Source organism: Trachurus trachurus (genome assembly GCF_905171665.1).
Source record: "Trachurus trachurus genome assembly, chromosome: 19".
Lineage (NCBI taxonomy): Eukaryota > Metazoa > Chordata > Actinopteri > Carangiformes > Carangidae > Trachurus > Trachurus trachurus.
Genome location: NC_139913.1, coordinates 23211079 through 23222820, shown reverse-complemented (window position 1 = coordinate 23222820; position 11742 = coordinate 23211079). Strand labels below are relative to the sequence as shown.

General features: G+C 42.2%; 1 protein-coding gene across 1 annotated transcript; it reads right to left on the bottom strand.

The window, feature by feature from the left end:
- Positions 1-372: 372 nt before the first annotated feature.
- cenpt (centromere protein T) lies at positions 373-9824 on the bottom strand (the record flags this gene model as incomplete). Its single annotated transcript, XM_083993930.1, has 15 exons — positions 373-498; positions 866-974; positions 2802-2972; positions 3184-3280; positions 3371-3475; positions 3620-3763; positions 4404-4785; positions 4852-5441; positions 6580-6725; positions 6841-6898; positions 7091-7227; positions 7423-7516; positions 7608-7752; positions 8751-8874; positions 9739-9824. 15 exons carry the CDS (start codon positions 9822-9824, stop codon positions 373-375), a joined length of 2514 nt encoding a protein of 837 aa, XP_083850056.1.
- Positions 9825-11742: the final 1918 nt, after the last annotated feature.

Sequence of the window (11742 nt, the reverse complement as noted above, 5' to 3'; positions counted from 1 at the left end):
CTCCATCTAGTGGACACAGGGAAAGCATGAATGGGAACAAATTAAAACAGAAATATGACCTGGGAGACTTTATTTCAACATTTATTCATTTTCCTAATCTGCGCACCAAATGTTTATGTCATACTGTCAGAACATGTAGTATATAAAATATAAATGAAAGTTGACATAGCTGTAAGCCTAAGTGATGTTTGCACAGATAACCGACACACAGTTACACAGTAAATAAATGAGAATAGAAAGAAAGGTAGACAGACATCAAATCAAATATTTACAAATTTACAGAAATCTTAATATTCTGACAAATGGAGACAAATCAAATGCAGTGTTTAAAAAACGAGTAGCAGTCAAAGAGTTCTGCTGGATCTAAAACATTCACCTTCGCTTTTTTGGGATAACAACGTTTCCACTGGTTGCGATGGGGATCAGGAGCTTGCGCTGCTCCATGCGAAGATATTTTTCGATGAGCACTTCCACAGGCACCTTGTCGTTCACATAACCCTGTCTGCAGAGCACAAACACACACCACTAAGTTATTAGACTGATTATGGAGCTCAAGCCTGCCATCTAGAGGTTGGTATAATCGTATAATCGTTTTTTTCACCTGTTCTTTTGCAACATTCATGTCTTTATACCGTATGTCATAACATTGTGGATGAATATGATCTAAACTGCAGTGACTCCTGCACTCAAAGCATTTTATTTTTGCTGCTCTAATCAAGATTTTATATCAAAACTGGACCAACTCTATGGGTCAGGGATGAGTTTCTTGTCACATTATAGAAAAAAAGGAAGTCACAAAAATGAATAAATCCTAAAAATAAAAATAAAACACACACATACAAGCTCAGTTGAGCACACAACACACCAACCTTTTCAGCAGGAGTACAGCATCCTCAACATCGATGGTTTTTCTCTTAGCATGTCCTGCATACGTTTCCAAGTCATTCGCCAGCCGGTCAAAGAATTTATCCATTCTGTTAAAACAATGACAAGCATCTATTATCTCCACGGCAACATACTCACCACACACACTGATGAAAATATCAAAAACAACAACCAGCCTCCAATCTTGTGATCTTTTTGTTGCATAATTTGCTCAATTTATATATATACAGTGGGTACGGAAAGTATTCAGACCCCTTTAAATTTTTCACTCTTTGTTTCATTGCAGCCATTTGCTAAAATCAAAAAAGTTCATTTTATTTCTCACTAATGTAGGTACACTCAGCACCCCATCTTGACAGAAAAAAACAGAAATGTAGAAATTTTTGCAAATGTATTAAAAAAGAAAAACTGAAATATCACATGGTCATAAGTATTCAGACCCCTTAAAAATTTTCACTCTTTATTTCATTGCAGCCATTTGCTAAAATCAAAAAAGTTCATTTTATTTCTCACTAATGTACACTCAGCACCCCACCTTGACAGAAAAAAACAGAAATGTAGAAATTTTTGCACATTTATTAAAAAAGAAAAACTGAAATATCACATGGTCATAAGTAACCCTTTGCTGTGACACTCATATTTAACTTGCATGCTGTCCATTTCTTCTGATCCTCCTTGAGATGGTTCTACTCCTTCATTGGAGGTTACAAAAGAATTTCTGCAGCACTCAAGGTTCCTAAGAGCACAGTGGCCTCCATAATCCTTAAATGGAAGAAGTTTGGGACGACCAGAACTCTTCCTAGACCTGGCCGTCCAGCCAAACTGAGCAATCGTGGGAGAAGAGCCTTGGTGAGAGAGGTAAAGGAGAACCCCAAGATCACTGTGGCTGAGCTCCAGAGATGCAGTGGGGAGATGGGAGAAAGTTCCACAGAGTCAACTATCACTGCAGCCCTCCACCAGTCGGGGCTTTATGGCAGAGTGGCCTGACGGAAGCCTCTCCTCAGTGCAAGACATATGAAAGCCCGCATAGAGTTTGCCAAAAAACACATGAAGGACTCCCAGACTATGAGAAATCTGTTCTGGTCTGATGAGACGAAGATTGAACTTTTTGGCATTAATTCTAAGCGGTATGTGTGGAGAAAACCAGGCACTGCTCATCACCTGCCCAATACAAAGGGCTGCAGTGATAGTTGACTTTGTGGAACTTTCTCCCATCTCCCCACTGCATCTCTGGAGCTCAGCCACAGTGATCTTTGGGTTCTTCTTTACCTCTCTCACCAAGGCTCTTCTCCCACTATTGCTCAGTTTGGCTGGACAGCCAGGTCTAGGAAGAGTTCTGGTCGTCCCAAACTTCTTCCATTTAAGGATTATGGAGGCCACTGTGCTCTTAGGAACCTTGAGTGCTGCAGAAATTCTTTTGTAACCTCCAATGAAGGAGTAGAACCATCTCAAGGAGGATCAGAAGAAATGGACAGCATGTGAGTTAAATATGAGTGTCACAGCAAAGGGTTACTTATGACCATGTGATATTTAAGTTTTTCTTTTTTAATAAATTTGCAAAAATTTCTACATTTCTGTTTTTTTCTGTCAAGGTGGGGTGCTGAGTGTACATTAGTGAGAAATAAAATGAACTTTTTTGATTTTAGCAAATGGCTGCAATGAAATAAAGAGTGAAACATTTTAAGGGGTCTGAATACTTATGACCATGTGATATTTCAGTTTTTCTTTTTTAATACATTTGCAAAAATTTCTACATTTCTGTTTTTTTCTGTCAAGATGGGGTGCTGAGTGTACATTAATGATAAATAAAATGAACTTTTTTGATTTTAGCAAATGGCTGCAATGAAATAAAGAGTGAAAAATTGAAAGGGGTCTGAATACTTTCCGTACCCACTGTATTAGTAATAGTTACTTACATTTCTTTAAGGACAGGGTAAACATCCGCAGACACCTTTGTTTTGGCAAAGTGCTTGAACACACCCATGAGGTAGTTCTTAGGAAGGCCTCCGTCTCTCTTAGCCGTCTGTCTCTTCCTCTTCCTCTGCACCTGCTTAGGTTTAGCTGTGGGGGACGTTTTACTGGTGCCACTGGTGGAACAACAGACAGAAGAACGTGTCAGTGCCATAAAAAACTAATGTACTGAAACATACAAGTTCATATCCGCCTTTATTGAAACTGCATTTGACATTTATGCGCAATTGTTTTATCAGCCATTTATGTGTTGTTATAATGTAAAATGTTGCAAGTTGTTCTGATGAAGGAAGGACTGTAGTTGTTGTGGCGTCAAGTGCAACTTGCCCAACTTGAATCGTTTTAAGAACAGGAGACGCCTGAGGATCCTGTTGAAAGAAGTTCCTTTTCGCTCTGACAAACGCTGGAGTCTGCAGAGGCAACTCTGGAGAGTTTAGAGAACAAAACGGTTATTTAAAATAACACACACACACAAATATACTTGCACACACACACAAAAAGAGAAGAGACTGACCCTCACTCTCTTCATCATCGTCCTCATCCTCCCACTCCTCCTCCTGTTCAGCGGGGGCTTCGGCAGCAGCTTCTCCAGCTGAAGCACCGTGCAGGTCGTCGCCGTCTTCAATATCATGCGACGCCTGCAGCTGATGAGACAAGTTCTCCTTCTCTACATCAGGCTGGGCCTCCTCCTCCTCCTCCTCCTCCTCCTCCTTCTCCTCCTCCTCCTCCTCCTCCTCCTTCTCCTCCTCCTCCTCCTCCGTACAGGAAGCATCTTCCTGTCCATGGGTTGGAGACACAGCCAGGTCAGACATCCCAGCCTGAGTCTGGCTGCTCTTGCGGCCTCCTGTTTCTAAGCTGCTGTGTAGATCAGCAGCACCGAGCCCTTCAGACCTGTCCCCAGACCATCCTACAGACAAACAACACAACCTTCATGAGAAAATTCACTTTAAGGGATATTAAATCAAGTGAGATTTCCTGCGAGATGTTCTTCCGTGTTTACATCAATACATCCAATGGTTTACAACGACAAACGAACACCTCACAGCAAATCTCGCGCATGTGCACAAACAACAACAGAGCCACTGGGAGCTGCTACTACAACAAGGCTAAGAACAGATCAAATTAACTTCTTTTTTTTTCCGAACAACCTTTTCATGTCGCAGCTTCAGGACACTTGGGTCAGTACAGACGAGCAGTATGGAGGTATCTGGATGTTTCATAGTGTGTGTTTTGGACGACTCAAAAGTGAACTCTATCCGCCGCCATTATATGAAAATCCGTAGCCAGCCGGACCCCCCCTGGAACTCCTAAAGCGTTTTGATAACTCAGAAAGTTGCTTGCTCGCTTGTAATGTGTAACTGAAATTGTGTGCGATGAAGTCTGATTCAATTAACATGTCCGAAATAAATAAATAAGTTCTCCAAACCCTTCCTTGGCATGGCGGTGAGTAGAAAATTGGTGAATTATCAATTTTGGGTGAAGTATCCCTTTAACAATACCATAACATGGATTTTATGTTGCTTACAACTATAGCTTATTCACCCTACCTGCTTCTGTAACAGGAGCAACGAGCCGGCCCTCTGAGCGTTGAGCCCTGCGACTGATGTGCTCTACGTCCTGTTCCAGCTGCTCTGAGGTCTGCTCCACCTCTCCCTCCTCCTGGTTCCCACGGTGGTCGTCTTCAGCCTGAGACTCAGTCAGATCCCTGTCTTCCTCAGACTGAGCCTTGGCTTCACCGTCCTCTTCAGATTGAGAGTCAACTGCACCGTCCTCTACTTCAGTTTGACTTTCAGCAGCTACTTCCTCCTCCTCCTCCTCCCCTTTTTCTTCTACTTCTTCTTCTTCAGTTTGAGAGTCAGCAGCCACTTCCTCCTCCTCCTCTTCTTCTTCTCCTCCTTCAGTTTGAGAGTCTGGTAGAACTTCCTCTTCCTCTTCCTCAGACTGAGACTGAGACTCAGCTGCAGCTTCCTCCTCCGGCTGGGAATCATCTCCAGCTTCTTCTCCTCCCTCAGTTTGGGAGTCGGGTACCACATCACTCTCCTCAGACTGAGACTGAGACCTGCTGGCAACATCTCCTTGGCTGGGAGGATCAGCTGGACCTTCCTCAGCTATCTGAGCTTCCAGTTTGTCCTGCTCTTCCTCAGACTTTGATGTCTCATGGCTTCCACCGGGCTGAGGCTCTGTGTGATCATCTGCACTTTTCAATTCCTCTTTTTGACATTCTGCAGCATCCTCATCTTTCTCCAACTGCGACTTCGGATCACATTCTTCACTCTGAGGTTCTGCCATATCCTCCTCCTCCTCGGTTGGAAATGCTGCATACCCCGAGGTATCTTTCCCCTGATTGCTCTGCTCCTCTTCTAACAGTCTCTGAAACTGAGAGGCCATCACCGTGGGTTTGTCCTGCGTTGCAGCATTTAAAAAGCTGCTGGCCGTGGCGTCGGGGTGGCTGTAGAGCGCCGTGTTGCAGTTGACAATGTCGGCTGTGACATCAGGTTCACTGAGTTCGCTCAGGCCCAGGGTGAAGCCCTCAGGACAGCTGGTCTCATTCAGACCTTTCTCCACTGGGGCAAAGCTGCTCAATGCTAGGTAATGGAAAGGGAGATGAGAGTATGAACAAGAAAACTGTTAATCAACAAACCAATAAAACAGCAGTAATCTATACGGGTTTCTGTGCAACGTCATGGCCGATATGCGCGCGCAGCCAGGGGGCAGAACACGGGACATTTCTCATTATTTACAAGCGGAGTCAAGCAGAAAACGAAAAGGACAAGGAGTTGTTGTGCTGTTAACTGCACAAACCGGCAAAAGGATGGATGGAAATTATATAATAAACCGAGGGAATCTCATCCGTTTGCCAAAAAAAGAAGAAGATTATGGCTCCAGGCCATTGAAAGGGCGGACTGGGGTCCCGAAGGTCCTAAAGGCGGCGAGAGTCTGTGCAGCACAGGTGTCATAAAACTAGAAATAATATACATTTTTAAAAATTAAAAGGTTTTGCACATACAGACTTATATGCACGCAAATTGCTGTTTGCGTACACACTGGGTTTCTCTATGAGATAACTGTTAATGCCATATGATAGCTGGCCAGTTGGACATATCTGAAATCCATTCTGGGAATATTATAGCTATGGGTCTGATAAAAAATGAAACTTATCAACCAGCATTTCAACGAGTCTGTGGCGAGTCTGTGGTGGCCGCGACTCTCTCTCCACAGGCACTTACACACACCGGCAGATGGGCAGGTCGTGTTGTGATGGTAACATGCTAATGCTAGCTAACGTGTTGCTACCTGCCCCCCATCAGACCGTCCAACCGGGGGGGGGGGGGTAGTGAAATGGCACTCGGATACTGCCCAAGCCGAGCGATATCGGCTGCAGTCCTACAAACAATACGGCATCTACACTGGTATCAGTTCACTCCGAGCAGTCTTTTCTTTTGCCCCCTGGCTGCGCGCGCACCTAGTATTGTTTGTACACAAGAAACCCGTCTATATGTAAAATATATTATCTGTATAATAATAAATTCCTTTTGTGAGTGTCAGTATACACTTGTTGAATCACTGCAGGTTATCCTCAGTATATGGGGATATTTGATCATTTTTCACACATCAGTGTTCTTGTTTACCCATTATAAATATGCTCACAAATGTAAAAAAAAAAAAAAAAAAAAAAGAGGAAAAAAAGAAAAAGGGTTTGGTAGGAAAAGTATAATTAATCACCATAATCACTTCCAGTCTGCCATCTATCTACAGCAGCTCCAAATTCTTCCTCTGTGATCTTGTGACGGTTGCCAACTCTTCTCTGGAGGCCCTTCCTCTCAGTCCGCACATCCACAAAGGGCGTTTTTAGACTTAAAGAAGTGGAGCTGCAAAACAGATACAGAGACAGTGAGATTCACTGTCAAATCAACAATGCCTAATCAGAGTCAACCTTTCATGTTTAAAATACCACACAACATTGTAGTTTTTTATGCCACTTACCTTGACAAAGAAAGTGATGAGTGGTCACTTATTGATTCCTCATTTTCCTCTTCAACATCTACAACAGAGGCCTCTGTTAGTAAATCCGTAAAACAAGTATGGTAACTGTTACAACACAATCCTCCCATTATTGCAATAGCAGCAGCACAAGTGCATGTTGCCAAATAGCAAATGTATAATTTTACAGGAACAATTAAAGTATCTTTTTCAATTGTTGGCGCCCGGCCGTCAGTAGTAGCTTTGACCTTACCATTCCCATCTTTAAGACGTTTTTCAAAAGCTGTCACATTGAAGCTCCGACGGGGTCTCTTCCTGCTTAATCCCTTCACAGTGCTGAGTCCAGCAGCAATAGTTAAATCAGGCAGATCCAGCCCTGAGATCTCAATACTGAAAGTCAAGAAAATAAAAACTTGTTATATAAACACTGATCATAATTTATCCATTTAAACACAATCAAATCGATTTTGCTTGAAAAATACTCAAGTGGAATTTTGTTAAAGCTACAGATTGGTAGAAAAGGTAAATTCCTCCTAACTAACTACTAATGCAGGTATTCAAACTGTGAAATACCAAACAGCGGACCTTGGACGCTTGCTGGCGATACTGGAGTTGGCTGAAAGCAGCTGTGGCCCCTCTGACGCAGCTCTGTGATGAACCACTGGAGACCTCACAGGTTCTGAATCACACAATAAAGGACACGCTTAAATGACAACAAAAACAGCTGCACCGTGATGTGTGAAGAAAAGTCTGGCACGTCAAGCACATACCCGTCCTCACGATGTTCCTCAGTATGTGTCTCGGTGTGTCCCCGTCATCAAACAGCAGGGAGGCCGGACCAGGAGTGTTGGCCTTTCTGGACACAGAGGATGTAGTTCTCCTTGTAGTGGCAGGCAGGGATTTCCTGGTTATGCTCTAAAGAAAAATAAAGGGAGAAAGATCAGCTTCACCAGACTCTTAAAGGAGAACTCCGGTCATTTTTGACCCCTAAATCGTTGTCCTGATGGTCACCCAGTGTTGGGGGGAGCAAAAAACGCCACTAAAATTGATGCAGGCAAACCAGAGTTACACCATGGCTAGACGGCGCTAGAGATAGCCACAACGCTAAAGTATGGGGGCAATTTTTTCAACCACAACAAACACTCAGAAAACAATCAAATATCTATGGTACATGACTCGAATCCTTAAGACACACTACTAAACCCATAAACTGTACAGTATAAACCGGTATAAACAGTATAAACGTTGTGTTTTTGCATGTAGTCACTCACCTCAGACAGCCTAACTCTGAAACATCCTGGAAAGACATTACTATCCCATCACAGAGCGCCTGCTCTCCCCGCCACAGAAACAAACACTTTTTCCTTGTTGTGATGATTTCTTTACAAAAATAAACAGTGGAGCAGTGCAGTGGTAATGTCCAAAATATCTCTGACCGTTTATTTTAGTAAAGAAATCATCACAACAAGGAAAAAGTGTTTGTTTCTGTGGTGGGGAGAAGGCGCTCTGCGATCGGATAGTAATGTCTTCCCAGGATGCTCCACAGTTAGGCCGTCTGAGGTGAGTGACTACATGCAAAAACACAAAGTTTATACTGTTTATAGCGGTTTATACTGTACAGTTTATGGGTTCAGTGGTGTGTCATAAGGATTCAAGTCATGTACCAGAGATATTTGATTGTTTTTTGGGTGTTTGTTGTGGTTGAAAAATTGCCCCCATACTTTAGCGTTGTGGCTATCGCTAGCGCCGTCTAGCCATGGTGTAACTCCGGTTTGCCTGCATCAATTTTAGTCGCGTTTTTTGCTCCAACCAACACTGGGTGACCATCAGGACAACGATTTAGGGGTCAAAAATGACCAGAGTTCTCCTTTAATGTCCACATCATCACCACACACTCTGGTCTTCCTACTCACCTCACGCATCTTGTGCTTCAGGCTGCGCCTCAGGATGTCCTGTGGGGTTTGGCCTCCAGCATCTTTCCTGCTCAGTCTACTGCTGCGCCTGCTGCTGCTGCCGCTGCTCTGAGCCTGTGAGGCACTGAAGACAAAACAATGAAGTAGCTGAGAGTCATTTAAAAATTTCTGTGGCAACTTAGCTTAAACCTGTGTCTCCTCCTCTGCAATACATGTCGGTCATTTTTAGATCAGAGGTCTTCAACAAAATGTTTGGTTTTTGGATTTGGATTTTTAATATTTTTTAATTTCCACATTTATGTTTGGAACTGGACTTAGTTATTTGTCTAGGAAGACGTTTCACCTCTCATCCAAGAGGCTTCATCAGTTCATGTAGCATCTGACCAGGCTGGGACTGGTCCAACTAACTGGTGTGGAGACCCAGTATTTGAAGAGTTTGTCTTCATGATTATCATGCAAGTGACAGATATTGTTGATTGGCATTTGTATCAGCCACCCTACTTACTGTACCTGCACATATTTAAAATAAAAACATGAATATGATGCTGTGTAGCTTAGTACTGAATGCACAATAACAAGGTTCGTTTATGGCACTAGGCCCTGTTTAATGTTACAACACAATTTTATACAATGGGGCAGGGTCCCTGCTCCATCTGTCCATCAGTTTGGGGGTCCTTTCATTTTGTATGCATTAAGTTTGTTGTATTAAGTGTCTTTTGGCATGCATATTAGTTACTCATGAAAATGAAAAGACCCCAGGAAGAATAGCTGCTGTTTTGTAAAAGCTAATAGGGATCTTAATAAACTAAACTAAACTAAAAACGTCTGTTTTAGATAGTTCCCGTAGTTTTTTCTGCTTTATTCGTGTTAACACTTCACTACATGCAAACAATAACTTACATTGTTTTTAAGGCAGGCAGAGACTTGAAACATCAACATCATTTTGACTTTAGCAGCAACACAGAGTAAGGACAGAAGCGGTAGCTACCTGCGGGTGATGGGGGTCCTGGGCTCCTCGGTGCTGAGGATCTGTCTCAGCAGGACCCGAGCAGACACATTCTCCGTGTGGTCCATTTAGAGACGAGTCTGTCAGCTGGTTAGCTGCTGGTTAGCTGGTGTTAGCTAACACAAGCTACACAAACGTTTACAAACGGTGAAACAAACAGCAGCGTTACCCGGGTTCAACTGTCGACGATACTGGAAAATCTAAACGATTTTCCCTCCCCCGAACAGAACAGAGTTCCTCAAACCAAGTGGAACCAAGGCCGGTCTTGTTTATATAGGTTTCATCTCATTAAACGATGTTTTCGCCTCTATTTTGTGTCAAATACTGTCCAACCCAACGGATTCATACTTCATGCCGTCCCGCGCGTCATTTTGAAGTGAAACCTCGCGAGACGATAGTTTGTCCTCCCCTCTCCTTGCTGCCACCATCTGGTGAATCAAGGGATAACAAGGAGTTATCATGTTCTTTCCTCCTTTCTTTCTTTTTAATTCATACTTTTAATATTTATACTTAACACTACATACAAATAAATTAAAAGAAAGAAAGAAAAAAGAACACAGAAATCTTCATCCACTTTTATAGTCAATCAAAAATTATAGTAGGCCTATTAGTTCTCAGTTATTATATATTATATTATTAGGTTTTGCAATAATTGGCTGTTGATGAGTTAGTGAATTAAACAGGAAGAAAATTAGATTAAGTTAGAGTAACAGTACACTCTGCTGGAGACAATGAGAACAACAGCTGCTGGGGGAAAAAAATCAAAGCCCAGGGTTCAATAACATAAACATTACCAGGAAAATGTAGCCTATTTTCTTACTTGCCAGTATGCTAAGCAAGGGGGAGAGATAAGTCAAGTAGCCTATATGATAGTCTTTCCATTAAGATAACTGCTCAGTTTGAGTTTTTCCATGTTTTTATATATAAATTGCAAACAAATGTTCCCTAACAACACCTTTGTTGTTGAGCGTCTGTTAGCGTCTTATCTAAAGATGTTACAATTTGTAAGAAAGACTGGATCGGATTTGGAAGAGAAAATTTCATATTATTATTGAAAAGTTTTCACTCAGGTGCTGCTGCTTCTCTCCACCACCAATTTATATTTCAAGCACTGAAGCATCCCAATCATTATAAATAGGGGAGACGGGGGTGGTTGTAACACTTTTTGTACATGTACACATGTATGAATGGAAACCCTCAGCAGGAGGTCATAAGCAGCTCATAGTCCAAGTAAAATTCCAGGAAAGATGGTGACACTTAATGACACTTAATAAAACAACAAAGATAAAATGTGTTCCAACCATCCCCACCACTGTCAGCCATTGTTTGACTACCCATACCAGCATGGTGGTTTGAAATAAACATTGATGAAATGACTCATATTTTACCTAAGAACCTGCTCTTTCATCTTATACAAGTTACATAATTCAGTAGTATTGATGCGAGTCAAAATTTAGGCTTGGTCCAAAATGGTTTCTGACCTAAAAAAAAAAGATGTTGTTGTTTTTTTGCTGTAAGATCTACACACTTATTGACACAGCCATGCAAATTCACTTGCAATGTCTGGGAGTGAGTGGGTAAAGCCACATGATATTGAACTCTAATGTTATCCCTTATTGGTGAAAGTGATGCTGTTACAACCACCTCCGGTCTCCCCTAGACAGAATTTCCCCTGCAGTGTTTGCCCTTCATTGTCTGGTTAAATGTAGCTACACAGTGTGTTCTTCCCTCTCAATCCCAGGTTACTGATTCACTGATTTTCACTGTCTGTTATTTATTTTTCAAATAGGTCCTGGAAAAACAGACTATCCATCCCTTCAGACTACATATGAAACAACAGTGATCAGACAGGCACACAGGATCCTTAATGATCCAACAAACATCCTCCTGTCAGAATATCAACTCCTTCCTTCGGGAAGACGTTTCAGGGCCAGTAAATACAAAAGTAATAGATTTAGATTTCCGTTCATTCCTACCTCCATAACA